The following is a 24,512-nucleotide window of genomic DNA, read 5'->3' on the forward strand; positions in this document are numbered from 1 at the left end:
TAATTATGGAGCAATCTACTTCAAAAATACAGAGTTTGAATACAATTTTATACGTTTTGATGTCTTTACTGTATATATATCTATAGAAGTGGAATACTATATCAAAGTAAAAGTAGAACGTTCAGAATTCTAAATATTCGGAGGATTTTATATGAATACTATTTTGAATCCAAATGTAGAAATACGTGTATAAATACAAAGATAATATCAAAAGTATCTTATAGACTTCCAGTTATTCACATGGCAGAAAGATTCACAATAAACTGATAATTCATCAAAAAGTTTCTCATATTTTTTGAATATAAAGTGTTTATCTTTTTATAAATAAAATTGTTAGCCTTATGGAAATTATCTACTAAATTGAAACACTTGAACACTCTTCAAAGGTGGAAATAACAACTATTAATGCCAAAGAATTTCTTATTCTGATGCATCTATTTCTTATCAATCGAATATATAACATTATTACTTATATTTTATGACAGTTTAAATTTTATTTTGATCAATCGAATAATTCAGTGTATAAGTTTATATCTATTAAATACTTTAATTTATGAAATCATTTTATTAAATATTTTAATTTATAAAATTAAATTAATTAAAAATTAAAAATATTTATCGTGAATTTATGTATTTCGCGATTTCTTATCATACTCGAAGTTTAAATGACTTATTGATTTTTTGGCATTTGGCAATGAGTGGAGCTGTTAAAGTAAAAACCTATGATTTGATTGGAGATTATTTGGTTTATCTAATAAAAATCCAAACAAGTCAAGAGCATTATATTATCTCCACGTCAGACTTCATTCTCTTCCCTTCCTCTGATGGACCCCAGCCCAAAGCCTTTGGTTTCTCGTTTAACAATGTCAGACTCGAATGCATCCAATGTGGGTCCGTTATCCACGTGGGTATCCTAAAAGAACCTCTTCCTTCCTCTGCATGTTCTTTCATAGCCTAACACGTGGATGCTTAGATTCAAGCGGGTCCCGTTAACCAATATCACAGTCTTGCCACATGGAAAATCAAGACCCGTTAAACATAAAAAAATAATTAATGTTGGAGAGCCAATAATGATGGTGACCATAAATTTGCAATTTCACTTGCATAAGTGATGGTTTAGGACGTAAACTTGTTACACAGTGATAGGTTAAATTAATTAATTAATTAGTAAAATAATCTCCCACTTGCGTGTCAAATAAAATTTTTTATTTTTTTTTTATTTTTTGGGTGAAAAGCTATCAAGAAGTAATTGTTGGTCTGTGATGGGGAGATGATGGGCACATTAGACGGTTGAGAATGCAAAACGGTGGGTCCACTATCATGTGGGTCCTACAAGGGACTTGTCTTTTCCCAAAATAAAAAAAAAAATTATCTGGGTCCATTCACCATCATACATTTCACTATCCAAGTGAAGGCCCAGGCCCATTAGGGTTTAGGGTAACCCCTCTTTGAGCAGTAATGTAGTATTATTGAGGAGCCTCTAGTCTTGCTATGGCTAATTGGCTATACACTAGTAGTAATGGGCTCATTACAGTGGATGTGGGTCCCTTCTATTTCATTTTTGCAGTGACTGTACTTATGTTTGACCCACTTCTATTTAGAACTCTTGGCCCTACAGCTGCAATCAGTAGCTGATGTTCAACTCGCCTCAACTCGGTTTGAGTCATATCAAAATTCCTTCATTAATAAAGGCGTATTAAACTCAAATATAAAAATTTCATCATTTTTTATCAACAATTTTGATTAAAAAAAAAAAAAAAACCGTAGCAATTTTCCCATAAGTTAAAATATCTAACCTACTGATTCTTTGACCTTTGACTTTTGCCATGGTAAGATTTTCTTATGATTTCATCAGAGTTCGAGTCTTTCTCTTCATCTCATATTTTCTTTTTTTAACAACTCTAGTAAAAAAAAAATCTTGGTTGAGGACAAATTTCTTTAAGGTGGTTAAACTGGGGGACAGTTGAAGTGACAAGCATTCGACAAATCGTTTTCACAGTACTGGATTATTGGCATGTGCAAAAGATGGATGGAAAAATATAATTTAAATACAAACAGGATAGTCAAATTATCCAAAAAAAAAAAAAAAAATGTAACTTGTGTATGCAAAAACCAATATTAAATCTATCCTCACTCTTAATCTTTTTATTCCATATATGGAAAAAGTTGTATAATAAAATTTTTGAAAATTAAAAACAAATATATGTATATAAGCTAGCATTTATAAATGCAGAGAGATCATTCAAGGGAGACAAAAATGGTAAAATAATCACCATGTGATAGCCAATAAAGCCTTGCCTTTGGATCCATAATGCTAGGATCAATTTGGCTTTGGCGGCTCTGAAAACTAAAAGTATCCTTCACATGCTGTATTAAAATCCAATAACGTAGGAAACCCAAATTGTGATTCTTCTTTATAAGAACCATTGGAAGGCAAATCGAGTGGAATTTAGAGGCACCCTGACCCACAAAGCTGTGTCCTTTACTCCTTTTACGCCCAAAACATGACAACCCAAGATCAGAAAATGGTTTTATACGTCATGAAATTGATGGGTTAACTTTATTTTCTTTATTTTTTTTTAGGGTTTAACCAAAAGACAAGATCTAGGTGTCTCCAGTTTCTGCCAGAATCAGAATCTCAAAATCCTGCTATACTTTAGCTATAGCTTAAGCCTCAAAATCCGGCTAGCTATAATGTGTACACAACCATCCATTTGTTAAGACAAACAAAACAAGAAGACACCCTCAAGTGTTTTGCATGTGATCTCATGGTTTCCAGATGGATATTGATTTTTTTGGTGACTGATAGACTGTATATCAGAATAATTTTTCTTCTTTGGATGGCTATTCTTTATTATATACTGTTAATTAGATCCACTAAATCAAAGTTTTGGTAATGATTGTACTTGGGTGGATTATAAAGAAATGATATATTGCTATTCTGTGTACGTTCTGCCATAAAATTAAACAACTGATAAAGAATTAAAGAATTAAAAAAGACAAAATAAAGTGACAGTGTGATTAGTTTAAGGAGATGGGTTCCTTAATTTCTTTCACGGAGTACTAAGGAAGAACCATAAAAATTTCTGTTGGAGGCTTTGTCGGGTAGTGAGGAGGGTTAGGGTTGTTAGGACAGCCAATGAAATAGGATTCTTGCACGAGCTCCTCCATCAAATGTTGCAGGAACCCTGGGGTCCATTCTTCGTAAAATGATGAGTTCAAATCTTTTACATATTGTGCGAGTATAAGACACTCTCATTTTGACTTCTAGTGTCTGCAGGCCACTAAAGGGCAAGGAATATTAGTATTGGGTCTGGTCTGGCCCGTCTGGGTGTGCTAGTGGAACAGTAAACTAGCAATCTAGCGTGCGAGCAGTAAAAAAGATGTAAGGACTTTTACAATTTCCAACGTTGGAAAATGGAAATTAAAGATAATTTAAGGAAGAGATTGAATTATTAATGAGGTTTAGCAGGAAATATATGAGTGGCAACGCCTGATGAGTAATAATAATCTTATATAAGGGGTGGCAGAGAATTTTCATTTTCTTGTTCAGAGCTTAATGTATAAATAAGAAGAGTCACAATCAAAAGAAGAAAATAAAGAAGAAGAGAGAGTCCACCAAGATTGGCTTTCAATGCAAATTCTGAGAACAATTTTAGTGGTGGCAACTCAGGTGGTAGGATCCTTTCTATCTTTTGTGTGCTCGTACAGATTAAACAGTCACAATTGCTATTGATTCCTATTTGGAATAGTTACTTTCGAATTGGGCCACGCCCATCCATCCCTTTAAGACATTAGACATGTCCTTCAATATTGATCGTGCCACTTCAAGGAGGGTGATTTGATAACACTTTCTTAGTATTATTACCACTACCATGTACTTGTTCTTATTCTCAAAAACAACTTTTCTTGCTTATATATTGTTAAGGACAATTTCTTCTTCAGTACATAAAAAGTTCTTAAAAGGAAAGATAGTTGTTATTACCAAAGTTTAAAACTTTTTATGCACTGAAATAGACACAAATTACTGAGATGCTATCTCAATGACATTAGAAATAATTTTTTTAAAAAAATAAACTATCCCACAATGTGAAAGGTGATTAATTTAGATAGAAACAGCATTTCTTTTTTTCTAAGCGGTTATTGTCTCCTTCTGAATACTTATTTTAATGCCTGGTTGGTTAAGATTCAGATATATATAATTGCAATATGAAGGAAGTTTCAGAAATATAATTGCAGAGAATCTATTTATTAAAGATTAAAGTCTTTTTTTTTACTGATAAAATCATATTATTATATCCTTCAATTAGTTCAAAGATTCCTGTTAAGTATGATCTATTCCGCAATGATCTTGGTCATAATTAATTTCTCTGCAGTGAATAAAATCAATTAGATGGGAATCTTGCCATTCCGAAACTGAAAGGGGAGTCACTATCAGGTTTTCTCCACCACCTAAGCAAAGCAACCATAGCTCTTGTTTCTCCTCATTATTTTTGGTTATCAGGGTAAGTGCTTAATTCTAGAAAAATAGCCATGGGGAGAAAAAAAGAAAGAAATTGCAGTTGAAAATTTTTTAACTAGAAGGGGGTCAAATGATCTTGTTGGTTGTGGACGAAAGCATGAAAGAAAGCAAACATTGATGGGTTTAAATTTTGGATTACAAAAAAGAATTCTCAGATTAGGTAAACAGTCACTATCAAATTATTTCAGCCAACTAATGCTGTTACCTTAATAAAACTGTTTCACTTAGTCTCGGTTATAATGAGTAAGTGACAGTTAACAGAAAGCATATAATTATCTTTAGATGATGAGGTTAGCATGTAAATAGCTATATATATTATAGCGAAGTGCTTCTCCCACTCGCAGAATAACATGATCTATACCTAAAGTTGTGGTTCCAGCTGTGGTGGCACCTCCATTTATGGATCAGGTGGGGTTCTGTTCAATCATGTTTTTTGGCACTGTATATAGAGAATAGATTGATTGATTTGCTCGGTATCTTGTATATTTGACCATTAAACGTCACCAGACCGGCAGACCCCATTGTAGCTCAAATCAAGTCACTTTGAAGCTAAAACTATCACTAATTCATAATTTCACTTGAGCATGGCTTAGAACAGTTTCTTGACAAATGAATTATGGTTCTCTCATAAACTTCTATATCATTTTTTTGATATATACATTTATATATGTATAATGCATGGTTAAGGGTTCCTGCTCAAATGGGTCATGGATTCTAAGATTTTCAATAGCTTAATGATGGATCAGAGGTTAAAATTTGAACACTAATAAGAAACTAATTGGAAAAAAAGGTTGGCTATCTTTCTGTTTCTGACCCATGTGCTATACCAACTTGCGAAAGCTGCGTGTGCATTTTACTGCTAACTTCCTCTTGATTTGTCAATTTCTATACATGAAGAATACTATCTCTTCTCTTGGTTTCCAAGTGTTCATGAATCTTCATAATAAGAGAAAAGCTTTTATTTCTTTTTCATCTGTCTAAAAAGTTCTAACTTAGGAACATGTCGTTCTAGCCTCTACTAAGAGCTGCATAAAGCAATCAAGAAATATGATGGTTTAATCCTCTTAAGAAAAAAAAATTACATAAGCTCAAACTGTAAATATTGCAGCTCCAAGCAAACAAGAAATACGTGGGAGGATGTTACTGTTTGTTTAGATGGGTTGCCTTGCCTTGACTCAATCCAAATGCTTACAAAATTACTAAAAAGCCAAGAAATGAGGTCACAATGAGTAGATATCTTTTGAAAATGCAAAGAAGTGAAAGAAAGGACACTTTGTTTGGTCCACAACTCCAACAAGAGCCCAATGGGCTTAAGTTCTCATAGTCGTCTATAGTCATTTATTAAAGAAAAATTTGAGTTTTTTTTTCAACTAAGTACTTTATTTGTCTCAGAGAAATTAAATGACAGGCCAATCTGTTTCTTTAATTAAAATCTTCCATGATGGAGAATTTGTACTAGGCATTTCTTTGTGTTGTTTCAGTCAATGCAAAGTGCTTAGAAAGACAAATACCCAATTACTTCAAGAATGGTCCTAAAAGCAAAAATAGTACAGAGTAATATTACGTTTTTTTTTTAAAAAAAATCTTGAATAATAATTACAAGTTTGAGTTTGAGCTGTAATAGCTGTAGGCCTGTAGCTGAATGTATAATAGAGAACCTTCTAAGCAAGTGTGACGTCGTTTTCAGGTTCAATCTCAAAACTAGATCCAAAAACAACAAGGACATCTTTTGTATGTGCTTCTCCCACTTGCATGGAATGACATAATACCCTTAACTTTTGTGGTTATGGTGCTAAAGTTATATGTCCATCTTGAACAGGATGCTTTCTGTTTCAATCATGGAGTTGATCACCACTATTCTTTTTAGTTATTTGGAATTGATTGATTTATTTGGCATCTCTAATTTACTCTATAAACTTTCATTTATCACTAATCCACAAAAAGATTTTAATACCATCTCCACTTTCATATTAGACCCGAAATTTATGTTTCACAGTAAAAAAACTGCAGACAGATGCTTGTGTTTGTGGGGTTGGATATAGGAGTCAAAAATGGTTTTTCTTGGGAAATTATCCGCAGTAAGAAAGAAAAAGATGAGCAAAGATTGATATAAGCTATTTCAGGAAATGAATTTCTATATTGCTTTATGATGTACTGAAGGCCTACAAAGACAAAGCAAGAATATATGGAACTCACTCCCTAAAGTAATGGTTTGAATGAAAATTAAGTATATATGATTCTTTCTGAGTCTTCTTTTTAAGAAGGTAGCGAAATTGAGGTTTCTAGCTTTCCAATTTGGCTTTGAAGCTATTCTTTTGATTGTGTTTCGGCCATTCAGTGCATCCTTTAATTCCTTGAATAATGTGTGGATTTACCGAGTTGTTTGAGCTCCACTGCCCTGCAGAATTTAGGAGCTTTGGCCTGCGTTCACAGTACTTTCTTTTCAAAGAAGTTGGCTTCTGTCTGCAAATTATGTCATTTATGAACTTTCTATTACCATTATCTATTGGAGGTATCTTCTCTACAGATTGTTCTGATTCTCTTGCACTCTGCCAATGACTAGGCACATTCACAGAAGGATCACTGTCTTCCAGGGAATACCAAACAGATTCCCAGTCTCCTGCTTCCTCTTCAAAGTGACTGTTGCTGTAAATAGAGCCATTTGAATAGTTCAGGATTTTGGAAACACCAGTTCTGCATATTTCTGCTATCCTCTGATTTGTTTCAATTTGCTGAACTTCTTGAAAAATAGAGTATATATCATTTGATTTTGAGGGCACATAAGAAAATTCCTTAATTTCTTTAATGTTTATTGATTTAGCTGCTTGTCTGATGAACTCAACTTCTCTTAACTCAATCACACCCAAATTACAACTTCCTGACCTTAGAAAAGCTTCAAGCTCTGCTATTAATTTGTTCATTTGACAGTATTTATCTTCAAGAACTAATTTTGCTTCAATAAGCTTCATTTGTGAGCATTCTTCACGCCAGCACTCAGCAATCTGAAACATTTTCCTTTCTTCTTCCATTTCTTCCCACATTTTGATGGATTCTATCCTTAGTGCTTCAGCTTTCACTTTATCATCTGCAATTTTATTTGCTAGTACATTGCAAATTTCCTCCATTAATTTCCTGCCTCTTTTATTTTCCTCATAATCTTTCCTCAACTGCTTTGCAGACAATTTGACCTCTGCAAGCTCATTGACCAATTTAGAATTGAGAATTTCCATTCTTTGATGATTTTTCCTTTCCCTGTTTAATTCATTCTTTAAATCATATATAACTGCAAGAATTTTCTGATATTCTTTCCTTTTCCTTGAGATTCTTTCTTCTTCAAGCTTCCTCACCAAGTGTTTGATTTTCTTTTGAAACAACTGGTTCTCAGTTTCAAGCTTGTAGATGCGCAATTGTGCTTTCATTAATTTAGTCTGGAACCCAAACAGTAACAATTGTTAATGGACACGGTGAATCCATTTTCATAAATTCATCAAAATTATATCATTATGTAAGATCCTGTGGTGATCTGAAAGTTGAAATGCATCATGATTATTCATGATTTCTCAAAAGCAATAGGAATTTGTGCTGTATAAGAATCAATAAATGCAGACATAAAAATAAGAGGAAAATTTTTTCTAAATGCACTAAAAACAATTATCTCTGTAGCATTTTTCTCTGAAGCCTTGTTTTGAAACCAAAATTTCCTGAGAATTCAATTCAGTTGATCTATTTAACCAATTTTTATATCCCATGTCATGATCGAGTTCAAAGATAAGTAGCACTGGCTAAGCATATTGTTTATTTATACTCCATATATATAATTCAACAAGTCTAATAATGATAACCGGGAAATCTTTTTATTTAAAAAAAATGATAAAATAAAACCTTGCTATGCATGTTTTACCCATTGAAAAAAAAATTAAAATAAAAGGAAAAAAATTTTAGGAGTAAAACAGAGCATCGTTTTGTTTTCTGACTCTTTCTAGGCAACCAAGCAGTTCAATTAACAAAACCATATTGATTCATTCACACAAGCCGCAGAAATAAATTTAAAAAAAAAAAAAAACACATACCTCAGCTTCGAAACTATTACATGCTCCACATTTGAAGCTTAAACCTCCAGCACCAAATGCTGGACCTTCTAAAACCCCAGCAGCCAACCATAGTCTCCAAATCCGGGCAGCGAGTTTTCTAGTTGACACCTCGACTTTTCCACCACCACCATCACCAAATGCTGGACCTTCTAAAACCCCAGCAGCCAACCACAGTCTCCAAATCCCGGCAGCGAGTTTTCTAGTTGACACCTCGACTTTTCCACCACCACCACCGCCCTTCCTTCTCCTCAAACCTCCCCGTCCAACCACAGTCCCTCCACTCCCGGCGACAGAAGATGGGACCTGAATTTTGTTTCTGTTTCTGTTTTCATAACTATAGAACTTCCAGGACGTGAGAGGAGTTGCCGGAACTTGGTGTTTCCGGCGACGGAAGATGGTAGAGTTCATCCGAAGGCGTAGAGTTGGCTGGTGCTGTGGTGGCCGTTCGAAGTTCAATAGGTAGTGTTAAAGACTTAAGACTGAAGAGATGGCGTCGCTGACACCTTTAGAAACAGAGAGTGTTGTAAGAAACAAAACAACACAAAAGAGGCTTCAATTACGGAGTCTTTGACGGAGGCAACGTACTTTATAATTTGATTTTTGCGCGCGTGCCCTGCGCTTCTTTTTAAAAAGAATTCATGGTTGAAATATCTTTTTCCTTTTACCAAAAATTATAAGAAAAAAGAAAAAAAAATTGGTGCGAGGGATATTTCTGTACAGTCCCCTAAGCTCTAAGAGCGTGTTTAACCCTCCTAGCAAAATGCACTTTTCTGAAATTAAATTGAGGTGGCTTATACTTCGAATCAATCAACATTTGATCGGTAATACAATTAATTTTTAAATATTTGCGGGAATATTGGTAGAGAAAAAAAAAAAAACTGATTCATAATTTTCAAAGGGTCTGAAAGTAATTGAATTGAGGTAAACAGATGGCACAGTAGCATCTGAAATTATGAAATTATGAAACTATGATGAGCAGCATTGGTTGCAGCAGCAGATGAAGTGGTTACTATAATTAGGCCAACAGCTGATCGAGCGACTGTCTGTTTGTCTCCCATGCAAGAAATTGTGAAAATTATAAGATAAAAATAGCCATGATTGTTTAGAAAGATGAGTTTAGCTAATTAAGTTAAATCATTTACTAATTTGGTAGAGAGAGGCCATGGCCCGTACTGTGGGAACCAACCATCGAACTTCACCTGTCGTGGTCGATCGTGGAACCACAAGTCGTTCGTTTTACGAATTCTTTAGTAAAAGACCTTGTTGGATTTTGAATAAGTAACGACAGGGAGATAAATGTTCTAGGCTTCGTATTAATTATGCACAAACAAATCCTATATTGTCTTCGTCAAAACCTATTCCCTAAAACCAGCAAAAATGTAATAAGATTGGTCTGGTTCACGCAAGCGTGAGTTCTTGTTGGTTTTCCTATTTTAACTAAACAGAAATAAGATATTACTAACATGTTACGTTACTTCCCCAAAAGGGTAACCATTTACTATCCTAATTCCTGAGAAAATTTTTCATTTTCTTCTGTTGATTGCTTCGTGATTCAACATGCTTGCATGTTTCTTCTTCGTCAAAGTTTTTAAATCTCCTAAATAACTTATTCAACATCGTCATTTGTTGTTTAATTATCGCTATATACAATACTAATCAAAATAATTTACCTAATAAATGTGTTTAAGGTGTAATTAAATCTTTTTTCATTGTATCAAGATTTGCTCATATATATATAAACATCTCAAATTTCTATATTTGTTTTTGGACCCAAAGACTAGAACTGGATAGATCCAGATTGGACCACAATGGTTTAATCCAATCTTGTTAAAGGTCCACGCAACTAATAAAACGAACAAAAATTAAAAAAAAATATATTAAAACGAATAAATTTGACCGGTCATTATTATATTCTTTGGTTTTTTCAGACACACCTAATTAGAATATATTTATATGGTTGTGAAAATTACACAATAACAAACGTAATTAGAGCAAAACGAGAACAACTGTGCATTAAAATCAAGAGATGTACATGAAAAATATGCTCCTGAAATTGGAAACCCTCCTAAGATTTTCATTAATCAAGAACACCAGAGGTCATGAACAAATATATAATACATAACCAGCTCATGAAGTTCTGATAAAAAATCAGAAATACACAGATATATTTACAGACATAATCAACAAATTTAAAATATTAATTAGCTAATTAACCTCTGGAATGCTTTGCAGGGCTGGCTTCCAAGATCTGTGATGATGATCATGCTCCATTATTTCAAATTTACTGTGATCACCTGCAGAGTTTATTAAGCTAGCAAGAACTTGTTCCATTGTCAAACCTTGCATGTTAATTCTTGCCATTAACTCTTCAAGCTCTTTCTTTGTAATTTTAATCCTCACCTCCCTTGTAGAAGACAAAGATAAATTTGGATTATAATTAAACCATTCTCTCATTTCTTCACCAAGTAATCTCTGCTTTTCTATGATCATGGTATTATGATTCCGACGATGAAAACTCTTCTCCGGTCTCACTGAACCCCAGTCGTCCCCCGCCCAAACCACCGAAGACGACGAACCATGAATACAGCAATTTCCCATTTCTTATAATGAAAGAATCTTTATGTGTATTTTTGAAATGGAAGTGCAGAGATTTTGGGGCTGGGAGAGGCTGCGGCTTATATAGAAACGAGAGGGAGAAATGGCTGGATATTTTTTATTTTGTTATTTTCCAGGAAGCTCACAATACATTAGCCACGTAGGACTACAGGTGAGGTGGCAGTGTAGATGGATGGCTGTTAGTTGACCAAAAAAATCCAGGTGGTGGAGGAGGATGACGTCATAAGCTCGGCTTCTACAGCTTAAGCCGGTGATGTATGTGAAGGGTAGGCAAAGACTTGGCTTGGCTGCTTTGCTTTGGCTAATTAAGCCTAAAAAGGTAAGAAATACCTTGTTTAAGGGTTTACTTTTCTAGGTTATTAGGCAAAATAATTTTTAATGTATAATATATTAGTGGACTCGTGAATTGAAGAATAAACATGATAAATTATAAATATAAAAATATTACTGAAAATATCTATTTCCAAAATGAATTAAAAAAGGAAAAATATATTTTGATTGAGTGAATATAAAGCCAAAAAAAAAAAAATGTTAAATTACACAGAGTAATATATCTAGTATAGAGATATATATTTGTAAAAATAAAATAAAATAAAATAAATATATTGTTGTGAATAAAATTATGAGCTGGCATTTTTGGTTGAGACAAGTAAGTGTTAACTATTAAGTGTGAACACTATGCAAAAAAAAGGATCTTTGACGAGTAATATAGAATTGTTCTTCACCTTCCATCTTCAACCTCGCACGTGGGGATTTGTTAGATCATACGTATTCCATTCCTACCATGCATGTATTTATTCTGTTCATACAATTAATACCTATCTTTTCCATTGGTGGAATATGAAAATTAATTATCATTAGTAACTCTTTATATTATATAACTAGAGATTTTTTTTTTTTTTTAAATATTGAAAAATGAGACTCGAAACTGAATCTATTATTATATCGTACATAAATTTATCATTAAACCATGTCGTTGTTTGTAATTACAGTAACAAATTCAACCCAATTCTCGTGCAAATTAATTAATTAATTAAGTAGCTAGCCTTCTTAATTTTTTTTTTCCGTTGCTAAATGAAAAATTAAGAGAATGAAATCTTGAGCAAAGTAACAAAGAAAGAAGGGTAATATATCTACTCTAGTCGGTGGTTGAGTTGATTCCTGCCAATACGTAACAGAAGTTTGATTCTAAAAGCCACATTTTTTTTAATATATGACAGTCCATCTACCTTTTCCATATAAAATTTTTAACATTTCATTAATCATATGATCAAATACAACAAACGGAAGCTTTAATTTCAAGATTGAAAATTTTGAGTTAGCAAAGATCGTTTTAAGAAGAATTAAAAGACTCGTTTAGTTCAACCGTTGATATCAATTATTTGCTGATAACAATTGTTAATAGTTGAAGGTGATTAACTGATTCCATCCATCAATTAAAATTAATTCAAAATTTAAAAATTCATTCATCGATAAAGATAAATTACAATTCGAAGAATTTTATTTATAAAGTTAAGAGTTTAAATTTTGGAATCGTTATTATTAAAAAAATTTTACTTAAAATATTTCTTTTAACTGGAGCATAGGCTTCACAAAATGTACCTTTTTCAATTGAATAATTAATTAATTAATTAATTAGATTAATTGTCAATTGCGAATTCATAATTGTGTATTGCTTCTAATAATTAACTTAATCCTTTCTTAAACAACTGAAACATGCAACTGTTTGAACTATATATACATACGAGATAAAAATCTTCTGAGTCAATTTGCATTATGACAAGACAGATAACATAATTACAATTAATAATTTGCTCATTGAAGATATTTTTTATTTTTTAATAATTTTATTTCTGTTTACAATTTATTTATTTGATTAATTGTCAATTACAAATATATAGCTTCTATTTAACATAATCGTTTTCTTGAACAACTGAAATATGGGAATCACTGAACCATACATGTGCGAGATAAATATCTTTTTAATCAATTTGTATTATGACATGACAGCCACATAATTACAATTAATAATTTGATCAAAGGAGATATTTTTTATTTTCTATTGATTTATTTCTCTATCTGGGTAATATCACTAACATCATCGCCAACATCCTTTGCAAAAAATTATATATCTTCATTGTCAATGTCGTTGAAACAAATTCTATACACGTTAATAAAAATTAGATATATATAGTATCTAACAAGCCAAAATTTATATTTAGAAATAGTTCAATGCAGTATGTTTAAATAAAAAAATTAAATTTTCCTGAAAAAAAAGTGTTTTTTTTAAATAATTAATTGTATGAATAATCCGACAATAAATTTAAGTTTGAATTTTTTTTTATAATATTAAAAAAATTAATTACGTAAAAAAAAAAAAATCTTGAAGAAACTATATATAAAACAAAGGAAACATGTGAGTTGCAGCCTGGATTCTAGATGCAATTGTAATAATGGGAAGCTGGTCAAACAGGCAAATTCAAGATTGAAGCTTTCTTGTTCTTGCACCGATTTCTACTTCCATTATCCTTTGTGATTTTGCCACGTCCATGTACATGCAGCAAATTCAGATTATGCTGATGTTCTTCTTCTTATTTGACTCGAAAACATTCATCTCCTCTTTCTTTACTAAAATTATTGCATTTACATTAATATATCGTTCATTGCACTGATAGACGATTTTAATTTTTGAAAAGTATATTTTATTGAAAAAATAAAAAATCAATCTTTATACTCTTCTGTTTAAATGAAATTATATCTTTCTGAACCCTGATTATATATATATATATATATATATATATATATATATATATATATATATATATATAAAAGATCATTGCGGTTGTATTACGATAATACAGGTAATTACAGTAATCTTTTATCATATTCACATTTAATTAATTAAGGACTTCCTTGTAAGGATTTTTCACTTTCAAGCTATCCTTCAAAGTCCAACAATTCAATTATTATTATTATTATTATTGTCATTACATATCTCTCTCTCTCTCTCTCTCTCTCTCTCTCTCCACTCCATTAAAATAAAAACAAAGAAAATCTTCTTACATGCATATTAAGATCACATCATGAAGACATGAACTTTATGATTCACATGATTATGACCGCATCTTTCTCTTGAAGATAAGACATCCAATTTCAAAATTTTGACCCATTAACTATTTTTTTTATTCAACTACAGATTTATTCCAATCTCTCCCCACAGTTTCTATAACTTGTAGTTTCTATTCAAAAATGGATTTATATTAGTAATAATAGTTTTGTATTTATATATTACCATTTATGGGCTTGAATTGGGTCGGTCTGAGTTCAACCTGGCCCAGATAAGTTTGAATTAACCAGAAGCCGGTCGAAAGCCCAAAGGCAATCGTTGGGTTTGGTTAGGCCTGAGAAGCGTGTGGGCAGAGTGCCGAAAGTCAGAAAAATGTAGCAGAATGAAAAGAAAACAAAACAACTGCCAAATTCTTAAATGATGCTCCAGAAAATTTAATATCCCGAACCCACAATACACCAACCAACTAATTTCCAGATTATTACCCAAACTGCCATGTAACCATTTACATGTGTGAAACAACCACACATGTGAACCTGCGACCTCCCTCCTCACGTGCCACGCGTGCCGAGCGGCTAGTATTGCTCGAGAAATAGAGAAAAAGGCCATTCATGGCATTAATGGTATTAGTGCTATTATATCATAGTTTTAATGTCTCTGTGGGTCCTTTCCTCTCTCTTTCAGAAGACTACAGCTGGTCCTGGTACTGCTCTTAGTCCCCACGCCACTTGACAGGGTTTCATCCATGGCTTTGCCTTCTTTCTTATTTGTTTTCTCAAATACCCACCACATTATTCTGAGTTTCAAGCCACAAGCTTCTTAAAGTAGCAATCTTTTTTCGTATCTGTTATATTGGTAACTTTGTCATTTTGCGGTTTTCTTTTTAACTGTTCTGTTCTTTTGGGAGTGATAAAGGTGGAGGCATGAATGAAGGGGTGTCTCTCAACTTTAGTCCCAGTATGATTCTTCTCGAGGTTTTTCTGCTACTTTTAAGTGAGTGCCCAGCTCTTATTTTCGGTTTTTGTTACTGGGTGTTGCTAATTTAGCATGATCCATGCCTTACCTCTGTTGGTTAATTTTTCAAATTGCTGTGTTTTCGACTGAATATAACTGGGTTTTGGTATTTTTGGCTCCCCATGCTGTGTTAGTGTCAATTGTTTTTATGAAATGTCATAATTAATGTTTTTGCCTAAAGCTCTGGCGAATTTTGTGGAGAATTATTTGATTATTACTTGTTTCCTCCTTGTACATTGGCACTTTAACTTGTTTCCTCCTTGTACATTGGCACTTTAACTTGTTTCCTCCTTTTGCCCTGCGCTTTTTCTTCTCACATTTTTAACTTGCAATTATATATATTGTATCTTAACCTTGGTTTTAGTACTGATTCTTCTTGTTTTACCCGTTTCGATTCCCTTTATCATACCCATGAAAATTTGCAGAGAAGGTTTTTTTAAGTTTCAGGATATTCAATTTGATAAACAAAATTTTCTCTCAGTTTGGACTTTTCGTAAGATTTTTATTAATAATCTGCTATTTTACACGTTAGAGTTCTCATGGATTTATGTGGCTGGAGCAGTTGGAGAATGAATAGTGAACACTATGTAGCATTTTATCAAGGCACGCCACCATTTAATGCTTCAGTTGCTTACTAAGTTACATGTGCAAGTCTCACAGTATTGAACTTTTGTTCCAGTCCTGAAATTTTCCTATTTAGGCACTTTAGTGCATGGAACACGACTTAACCAATGTTCTAATTGGTGCCGTTATACATGGATGGTGAACAATCACACCCAAGGATTTACCTTTTGAATTCCCTCACTGATTTTCTTATTGTCAGTTGGTTTCCAATTGTTTATTATATTTCCAGTGGATGTTGAAAGATCTTTTTACCTTTGTGGAAATGTGGTGATGCAACATAATTTGTATGTTTAATTTAAAAAATGTGTATCCTTGTGTGCATTCATGATCGAATTTAGCTCTGAAACTATAATAACCTGATAATGTATGTGGAATGTTTACAATTAATCAATGGCACATTGTGATTTTTACGGTTATCATCATAGTGACCCATTCTTCTGCTGTAGGTCTGAATGAATACCATCATGTCACAGGCTCTGCATTGATGGACAGAAAATTGGATGCTTTTCTTCCTGAGATTGCACCGAATGCAGTTCCTCAGCCTTTTCTCCCTATTCTTGCACCTTCTCCATTGCAACCTTTTACCAACAGCTCTATACCAAAATTATCAGGTTTACTTTTTTGTACCCTGGTTTCATTAGAATTTCAAAGTCATTTGAATTGAAATGCCCAATTATGCTTTGAACTTGGTCCTTACCTCTTTCTTTTAGGACTATGTACGTTGAACTTCACTGCTGCTGAAAGTTTGATGAGCATTACAGCAATTGATTGCTGGGGCGTTTTTGCGCCATTGCTGGCTAATGTTATATGTTGCCCACAGCTGGAAGCAACTGTTGCAATTCTTATTGGCCAATCAAGTAAAAACAATAACGTGCTTGCTTTAAATGGGACTGCTTCCAAGTATTGCCTTTCGGATATTGAGCAAATTTTGGTGGGTCAAGGTGCTTCAGTTGATGTTAAGAGAATATGCTCAATTCATCCATCAAATCTCACTGAAGGGTCTTGCCCTGTTAAAGATGTGAATGAGTTCGAAAGCACTGTGGATTTGTCCAAGCTTCTTGCTGCTTGTGAGAAGATCGATCCTGTGAAAGAATGTTGTGACCAAGTATGTCAAAATGCAATAGTAGAAGCAGCTGGAAGAATTGCATCACAAGCTTCTGAAATCTTGAGCATGGATGAGGCCCATGGTTTGCCTCAGCACTCAACTAGGGTTAATGATTGTAAACATATTGTCCTCCGGTGGTTGGCAAGTAAACTTGATCCTCGTAGTTCAAAGGAGGTTCTCAGAGGACTATCTAATTGCAATGTCAACAAAGGTGAGTTGGAAAATATGGGTATAGAAAACTGACTTCATCTGTTATATGGTCAGAAATTGCCAAGATAGTTGGCATTTCTTCGGCTGATGAGAGCCTTTTGACCACTGCATTTGGCTATTTTCAGATCATCATTTAACTGTTCTGTTAAAGAAATTTCACAATATTGAAATCACTTCTGTATCTGCGAAGGAAAATCAATTAACATTCATAAGCATACTGGATGCTACTGACTTTTTTTGCCTCTTTGGATATACAACTAACTGTGTATTTGCAAAATCCCCATTAGGAAGTCATCTGACTCATCAGTGCCATACATATGCAGAATTGGTGGCATAGGTACATTATATTTGTTCTAGATGTATGAGTATTAGTAGTGTCTTAAGTTCTTTATAGAGAATATCTCCTTCCACGTACCTTTGCCACTTTAATTTTTGTATATTGCTCTGTTTTTACTAACCCCCTGGTCGCTTATTCCTTTCTTTCTTATCTTCTGCTTTCTGCTTCAGTTTGCCCTCTGGTTTTCCCTGACATGAGTCATGTTGCAAAAGGCTGTGGGAATGGGATATTTAACACCACAGAGTGCTGTCATGCCGTGAACAGCTATGTGTCTCACTTGCAGAAGCAGAGCTTCATAACCAACTTGCAAGCTTTGGATTGTGCTACAACTCTAGGAATGAAGTTGCAGAAATCAAATATCACCAGAAATATTTATAGCCTTTGTCATATAAGCCTCAAGGATTTTTCACTCCAAGGTCAGTTTTCTTTCTTCTTTCCCCTTTTCCTTTATTTTTTTTCCCGCTTTGAAGTGGATACTAATGCAGGATTCTTTTGTCATTTTGCCATTTTACACTGGCTGTCAACATTTGTACACATCAGTTGCAAAGCAAGGTACGAATATGTAACAGAATCATCTACATACTTGATGCACAAACTTTTTTCTTTCTGTCATGCCAACAAAATGAACCTGGGTATGAGTATGTGTACACGCATGCAGCATTAGAATCTATAATCTAGAGTGGCATTAGGAACAGGACTAGATTTGCGTACAATACCTTAGGTGGTGCACTATTGTCTTTGTTTTCATTCATTTATCATTTTTATGGAATTTTATTTTGTGGTTTATTTCACTATTCTTGTTCTTGTTCTTGTTCTTTTATTATTTTATTTTTTGGGAGTAGAGTCTGGATGCCTTCTGCCAAGCTTGCCTTCTGATGCAACACTAGACAAGTCTTCGGGGATTGGCTTCATTTGTGATCTGAATGACAATATTCCTGCCCCTTGGCCCTCTTCAGCTCAATTACCGGCATCATCATGCAACAAAAGTATGTCTTACTCGTTAAAGACTATGGACTGGACTAATGAGTTTAATTTTTGTTATTTGAAGATTTTCTCTGCGTCCTCTCTTCTAAGTTTATTGTTATATCAGTAACTTGGCTTATGTTATTTGCAGCTGTGAAAATTCCAGCACTTCCTGCAGCCGCATCAGCTCAAAGTGGTAAGTACATATCTACTTAGCTTTTGTTCATGCGTTTTGCCTTACTTTAACAACTTGGTCAGTCAGAATCATATTTTCATGCTTTGTATGTAGAACTTCTGTTTTAGGTACTAGGGTTGTTAAAAGCCGTGCTCAGTACCTCTAAGACTTGAGACATGCAGGATTTCTTTCTTCCTAGACGGACTAGATCCTCTTTATTTGTGGAGTGTCATGAACTAGTATAGTGTTAGTTGCAAGTCAACAAATCGAACTTGTATGCAAGAATTGAGCATGCAAGTATATTTGTTCACTGTATTTTGACCTAGTATTTTCTTTGACTAATACATGAGGTGGATAAGTTTCTGAAATTACTTATATCCATGGTGTGAAGCATCTGTATTTTGGAAAAAAAATAAAAATTCACTCAAAACCCATTTCCCTGCTTTGTCATTTTGCACACGTAACGTTCTCAAATCTGCTGTCTGGAGAGGAGGGAGCTCTGCCTAAATATGTGAGCTATGCCTCAAATGCCCCAGTTAGCCTGGGGACTTGAAGCCAATGGAATGAGACCTTTTCAATTTTGGACCAACTTTAGAATTGCAACTTTCCTGACTCGGATTTCATTTTTCACAGGCTTGTATAGTGAAGATTTGATAGTTTATGTGCTGTTTGCTGCCTCGTTCGCCTTCATGATGCTAATATAGACATGTAGTAGTGCCTTGTTGAAGATAACCTTGCGTTTATATCTACATTGAGAAGGTTTCCATGCGTGATACAATTTCGCCAGTCGTTGTAGAATGAGTTCAATCAGATTTAGCTAATGTGAAAAGAGGTTTTGCATGTCTGACCCCCTGTTAATCAAAGTGTACCTGGGAGAGTCCTGAAGTCTCAACCTGAAGTGAGGTTAAGTTTGTCTGTCTGATTGTATTAATTCATGATTCTTGCTTGCCTGTGTAATAATTTTCTTTTCTTTTTGTAAAGAAACACTGGGAAATCAAAATATGACATTTGTAGAAAAATTGAAAAAAAAAAAAAAAAAAGGATATAATATTGTCACCTATTTGACCGTGCCCTGCATATTCGTATTTCGTACAGCTGCTGAATCTAATTTTTGTTTAATCTACATTATATATAATTCGTATTTCATATCGCTTCCTTTTAACTATTGATGAAATGCTGGTACGGCATAGTTAATAATTATTAAAATAATTAATTTTTATTCTCGGGATTTAAAATGGTAAATTTTGATTAAAACCCTTTTAATATTGTGAGTTGGAGAAGTGATTAAAACCCTACGCGCAGGCTTGTTTTGTTTGTGGCAGTTGGCTAATTAAGGATCATTATCATCCAATGCAAACAAACAAGATGACGCAAGTGCTGGGCTACCCCTTCCTTTCTTCTCATCTATCATCATTTCGCTTCTCCATTTCCCTCATCATATCAAATCTGACCGTCGATCTATTTGCCTTTCTTCCTTTTTTTTTTTAATTTATAATTAGGTAAGTGTTTCCCTTCGTGTCCGTTTTTACCATTCACGTTGAATTTAATTAATTTTTACTCCATAAAAAGATTAGTTCAGGAGAATTTACGTTGTAAAAAATTAATAATAATTATTACATAGACCAAATTATTCGTGTTAGATATCTGTCGTACGTGATTACGTATTTTCCACCAAAAATAGGAAAATTCTCCGCAGCATTGTTTGGGAACAATTCTGTAATTTCCAAATACGTCACTATCAAGTATGTCCATGACAATGAATTCTAATAACTTTTTAGGAAAAATATATAAAAAAAACATTGAATGCACATAACATTAATAATAAGTTAACACTCTTTTTCTAGATACGCCAACTGTAATTAATACATAATTATCTATATATAATATATGAAAATAAAAGACTTGCCTACGTTCGATACTGTTCTATTTTATATATAAACATCAATTTATACTGTCCATTACAAAAATAAAAGCCAAAAAGGAAAAAAAAAAACTTATCTTCTTCTAGAAGGCCAAATTAAGAATTCAGGTTCATGCATTCATACACAAATATTATTTGCTGCATACACATATTTTTTCATGCAAATTAAGAATTGTTATATATTTTTTGATTATAATATACAATAAATGAAAGAGTGCGCATAACGATCATAAAAGGTGTGGCAATTAAATATTCCCAGAAAATAAAATGCTGGAAACACAAAGAAAACTTTTCTTGGAAAATTATTTATATGCAGACAAATCAATATGGACGAAACAAAATTGAAATACGTTTCTGTGATACGGCCACCAAGAAAAAGACAGTCAAGTTGCGTCCTCAATTTTTTGTTTATCTTCTTAATTAAATTTAAAGAGTCAATGCTATTTAATTTTTTTTTTATCTTTTTCCTTCATACCATTTTTATATTTTTCCTGTTACATTATTTTGGAAACTCCAAGTACCACAAAATGAAAATTGGCATATATATATCATAGATAATTAATACTAAGAAGACAAAAACTAACTATATATAGATTCACAACCGAGTGAGAATTGGACAGCTCAAAAGAAGAAATTAACAATGAGCTCTCAGCAGCCATTGCTAGAAAGCTTCAAGTCAGGGCATGAAGGAGTGAACTCAGAGCTTGAAGAAATACTAACAGATACAGAAACATCGAGTTTTACAAGAATCCAATTAGCCTCATGGGTTGAACTGAAATTGCTATTCCGGATTGCAGGTCCTGCGGTGATAGTTTATTTGCTCAATAATGTGGTCTCCATGTCCACACAAATATTTGTGGGCCATCTTGGAAATCTTGAGCTTGCTGCTGTCTCTCTTGGAAACACTGGCATCCAAATCTTTGCCTATGGTCTACTGGTACGTACTTAAAATCTTTGAATATGAAGGGTTTATTGGATCTTCGTTTTATCATTTTTGGGATTTTTATACAAGAAAAGCCAATTTATAAAGATCTTGAGATTAAAAAGATATGCATGTATATATAATATCTGCCTATATGCAGCTTGGAATGGGAAGTGCAGTGGAAACCCTTTGTGGGCAAGCATATGGAGCACACAAATACGAAATGCTAGGCATTTATCTCCAAAGATCAACAGTTCTTCTAATGGCAGCAAGCATCCCTCTAACTCTGCTTTATGTCTTCTCCAAACCCTTATTAATCTTACTAGGCGAACCAAACGACATAGCGTCTGCTGCTGCGCTTTTCGTTTACGGGCTGATCCCTCAAATTTTCGCTTATGCCGCTAACTTTCCCATACAAAAATTCTTACAAGCACAAAGCATAGTCAACCCAAGTGCGTACATAGCACTGGCTACGCTTTTTGTGCACTTGTTCATTACATGGCTAGGAGTGTTCAAGCTCAACTGGGGCTTGTTGGGCGCATCATTAATACTGAGTTTTTCTTGGTGGGTGATTGTGTTGGCTCAGTTTGCTTACATTGTAATGAGCAAAAGGTGTAAGAAAACATGGTCTGGTTTTAGCATTCAGGCTTTTTTTGGTCTTTGGGGTTTCTTTAAATTGTCAGCAGCATCCGCTATCATGTTGTGTTTGGAGACTTGGTACTATCAAGTTTTGGTGTTGATTGCTGGGTTGCTTCCAAATCCACAGATTGCCTTGGATTCTCTCTCTGTCTGGTAAGTTGTTCTTTCTAGATACACATGAATTTTTTTTGTTTTTTGTTTTGGTCTATAATCACCAGTGTCATCATATGCTGTATGCCCACTGAACTCTGACTACTGTCAGTTTTGACTAATTGACTATATTTGCTTGTTTGAACCCTGTTTGGAGCTAGACGGTTCAAATTGAGTTGTGTTTAGACCTTACCGTCAATTAATTAATTTAATTCTGTTTGCAGCATGACGATAAGTGGATGGGTTTATATGATTTCAGTTGGATTTAACGCTGCTGCTAGGTTAGTTATTTTATACCCATTCTTGTTCAATTCTTATGCATAGTATAATTGCTCAAAATTTTCATTTGGCACCTGATTGTTGTTAATTTGATAAAAGTGCAGTGTGAGAGTGAGCAATGAGTTAGGAGCAGGACATCCAAAATCAGCAGCATTTTCAGTTATAGTGGTGACAACATCTTCTTTCCTTATTTCTGTAGTTGCAGCCATCATTGTGATGGCACTCCGTAACTACCTCAGCTACGCTTTCACAGAAGGCGAAGTTGTTTCTAAAGCAGTGGCCGATCTGAGTCCCTTCTTGGCTCTTACTCTAATCCTCAATGGCATTCAGCCTGTTTTATCTGGTAATCAATATTCAATTAACAGCTACCAAAACAAATAATATATATTTGTATGGATTTTCAACTTATTTTTATCTTATTAAAAAAAAAAAAAAATGAAGGGGTGGCTGTTGGATGTGGATGGCAAGCATTTGTGGCGTATGTAAATGTTGGGTGTTATTACCTGGTTGGAGTCCCAGTAGGGGTTCTTCTTGGCTTCAAGTTCAATCTGGGTACCAAGGTACCAATAATTTACATTACTTAACATTTTATTGTTTGTTAGAAATTAATTAGTTTCTAATTTGTAGGGATTATGGTCTGGAATGATTGGAGGCACGTTCCTGCAAACTATTATTCTGATATGGGTTACATATCGAACAAATTGGAATCAAGAGGTAAATTCTATCTCATTTCATAAATCTAAAATTTCAAAACAATAGTTATATTTTAAAAATAGATAAATATTCATTCTCATATTTATATTTATAATATAAATAAAGCACGCTCAACCTTTTTTATTTAAGTTATACGGAGACAATACGAAAGTTTGGATGTGATTGTACATTCCCTGACATTGATGTTTGATTAGGTAGGGAAAGGGTAATCTATTAAGCATAGACTATTGTCCATGCCTTCTTTCAAACCTCGTCATCGCCCAAAATAATGGTCGCTCACCAACCCCAATCTCTCCTCTTTACTCCATAGCCGTCTTCTTTTTTCCCCGATGCTCTTTTTATTTCCTTTCTTCATGTCTCACTCTCACTGTCTCACATCTTTATTTTTTAATATATAATTTTTGAAATAATGGGTATGTTATTTTTAAATTCTAGTCTATATTATTCCAACAGATTGGAAACTTCAAATGAAAGTAAATTTTCCAAATTTTCAGGTGGAGAAAGCAAATGATAGGTTGAAGAAATGGCAAGACAGAAAGGAGTCCCTTCAGGAGAGCTAGAGTACTAATATTCATTTCTTGTGTAGAGCTGTTTCCATGAAGAATTTGTTCAAAAAATGTGGAAAAATTCATTTCAATTCATATTTTTGGAATATATTTTGAAAGGATAGTTTATAATAAATATTTAAAATTTGAATTCTTAGCAGAAGAAGAGCAGAAGGTTGACAAAGGATCGTCTTCTTCTTTCTTGATAGAAATTAGAAAGTTCGAATGCTGTATTGCGACAGACTACAAATAATGTTGATGCGTGTGTTGACTTGTAAAATATGGGATAAGGCCCACTGGCCCACCATTTGTCGAACCACGCGGCCTGCTATTTGTTGGTAGGATCATATTTCAGTAGGATTTCGTGATCTAATAAGAATCCACTCATTCACTCATTCATTTGCTTTTTCTCAATGGATGAGTATTTTGTAGTACTAACTAAAGCCTTGTTAAGTTCAAAATACTTGACTTTCCGACAACGAAATTATTTTCCAGAAGGTATAATTTACGTGTGTTTGGTTTGCAATTCAATTTCTTAAGAAGCAAATTATTCTCAAATTATAAATTACATTAATATTCATAATATAAATTTGAGTGAATTTAGATAATATTATAAAT

The 24,512-nt window shown here is 33.6% G+C and overlaps 4 protein-coding genes across 10 annotated transcripts; 2 read left to right on the forward strand and 2 right to left on the reverse strand.

Moving 5' to 3' along the window:
• Positions 1-6,561: 6,561 nt before the first annotated feature.
• Positions 6,562-9,194, reverse strand: LOC105649340 (uncharacterized). Its single transcript, XM_012235962.4, has 2 exons — positions 8,593-9,194; positions 6,562-7,950 (listed from the first exon to the last, which is right to left on the reverse strand). Exons 1-2 carry the CDS (start codon positions 9,019-9,021, stop codon positions 6,805-6,807), a joined length of 1,575 nt encoding a protein of 524 aa, XP_012091352.1. The 5' UTR covers positions 9,022-9,194; the 3' UTR covers positions 6,562-6,804.
• A 1,405-nt stretch (positions 9,195-10,599) lies between these two features.
• On the reverse strand, positions 10,600-11,286 carry LOC149492280 (uncharacterized). Its single transcript, XM_089716554.1, has one exon. It carries the CDS (start codon positions 11,209-11,211, stop codon positions 10,819-10,821), a length of 393 nt encoding a protein of 130 aa, XP_089572680.1. The 5' UTR covers positions 11,212-11,286; the 3' UTR covers positions 10,600-10,818.
• Positions 11,287-14,911: 3,625 nt separating this feature from the next.
• LOC105649341 (putative GPI-anchored protein At1g61900) lies at positions 14,912-19,801 on the forward strand. Of its 3 annotated transcripts, none has more exons than XM_012235964.4 (9): positions 14,912-15,120; positions 15,212-15,289; positions 16,381-16,545; positions 16,645-17,250; positions 17,757-18,002; positions 18,127-18,138; positions 18,429-18,572; positions 18,701-18,745; positions 19,358-19,801. In XM_012235964.4, the coding sequence occupies exons 2-9, from the start codon at positions 15,220-15,222 to the stop codon at positions 19,426-19,428; spliced, it is 1,359 nt and encodes a 452-aa protein (XP_012091354.1). In that variant the 5' UTR covers positions 14,912-15,120; positions 15,212-15,219; the 3' UTR covers positions 19,429-19,801. The 3 variants fall into 3 exon arrangements, 2 of the variants coding, with proteins under 2 accessions (XP_012091354.1, XP_012091353.1); XR_016318924.1 differs by having other exon boundaries at positions 14,928-14,999; positions 18,072-18,138; XM_012235963.4 differs by having other exon boundaries at positions 14,933-14,999.
• Positions 19,802-21,214: 1,413 nt separating this feature from the next.
• On the forward strand, positions 21,215-24,289 carry LOC105649343 (protein DETOXIFICATION 40). 5 transcript variants are annotated; one of them, XR_016318964.1, is made up of 8 exons: positions 21,215-21,582; positions 21,728-22,359; positions 22,581-22,637; positions 22,740-22,978; positions 23,077-23,195; positions 23,263-23,349; positions 23,844-23,967; positions 24,053-24,289. XR_016318964.1 is itself a non-coding variant. In XM_089716675.1 (8 exons), the coding sequence occupies exons 1-7, from the start codon at positions 21,286-21,288 to the stop codon at positions 23,907-23,909; spliced, it is 1,497 nt and encodes a 498-aa protein (XP_089572801.1). In that variant the 5' UTR covers positions 21,215-21,285; the 3' UTR covers position 23,910; positions 24,053-24,289. The 5 variants fall into 5 exon arrangements, 3 of the variants coding, with proteins under 3 accessions (XP_089572801.1, XP_089572799.1, XP_089572800.1); XR_016318963.1 differs by having other exon boundaries at positions 24,056-24,289; XM_089716675.1 differs by having other exon boundaries at positions 23,844-23,910.
• Positions 24,290-24,512: the final 223 nt, after the last annotated feature.

The sequence above is a fragment of the Jatropha curcas genome, chromosome 11, assembly GCF_041381405.1.
Source record: "Jatropha curcas cultivar XTBG-Jc1 chromosome 11, XTBG_Jcur_1.0, whole genome shotgun sequence".
NCBI lineage: Eukaryota > Viridiplantae > Streptophyta > Magnoliopsida > Malpighiales > Euphorbiaceae > Jatropha > Jatropha curcas.

Excerpts from the sequence above, each read along its gene's own strand:
- LOC105649340 (XM_012235962.4), bottom strand. The coding sequence starts at position 9,021 with ATGAACTCTACCATCTTCCGTCGCCGGAAACACCAAGTTCCGGCAACT. Across the intron at positions 7,951-8,592 it reads GTAATAGTTTCGAAGCTGAG|ACTAAATTAATGAAAGCACA; the intron begins GTATGTGTTTTT and ends TTTGGGTTCCAG.
- LOC149492280 (XM_089716554.1), bottom strand. The coding sequence starts at position 11,211 with ATGGGAAATTGCTGTATTCATGGTTCGTCGTCTTCGGTGGTTTGGGCG.
- LOC105649341 (XM_012235963.4), top strand. The coding sequence starts at position 14,948 with ATGTCTCTGTGGGTCCTTTCCTCTCTCTTTCAGAAGACTACAGCTGGT. Across the intron at positions 15,290-16,380 it reads GGTTTTTCTGCTACTTTTAA|GTCTGAATGAATACCATCAT; the intron begins GTGAGTGCCCAG and ends CTTCTGCTGTAG. Across the intron at positions 17,251-17,756 it reads TAATTGCAATGTCAACAAAG|TTTGCCCTCTGGTTTTCCCT; the intron begins GTGAGTTGGAAA and ends TTTCTGCTTCAG.
- LOC105649343 (XM_089716673.1), top strand. The coding sequence starts at position 21,286 with ATGAGCTCTCAGCAGCCATTGCTAGAAAGCTTCAAGTCAGGGCATGAA. Across the intron at positions 22,360-22,580 it reads TTGGATTCTCTCTCTGTCTG|CATGACGATAAGTGGATGGG; the intron begins GTAAGTTGTTCT and ends TTCTGTTTGCAG. Across the intron at positions 23,350-23,843 it reads GAACAAATTGGAATCAAGAG|GTGGAGAAAGCAAATGATAG; the intron begins GTAAATTCTATC and ends CCAAATTTTCAG.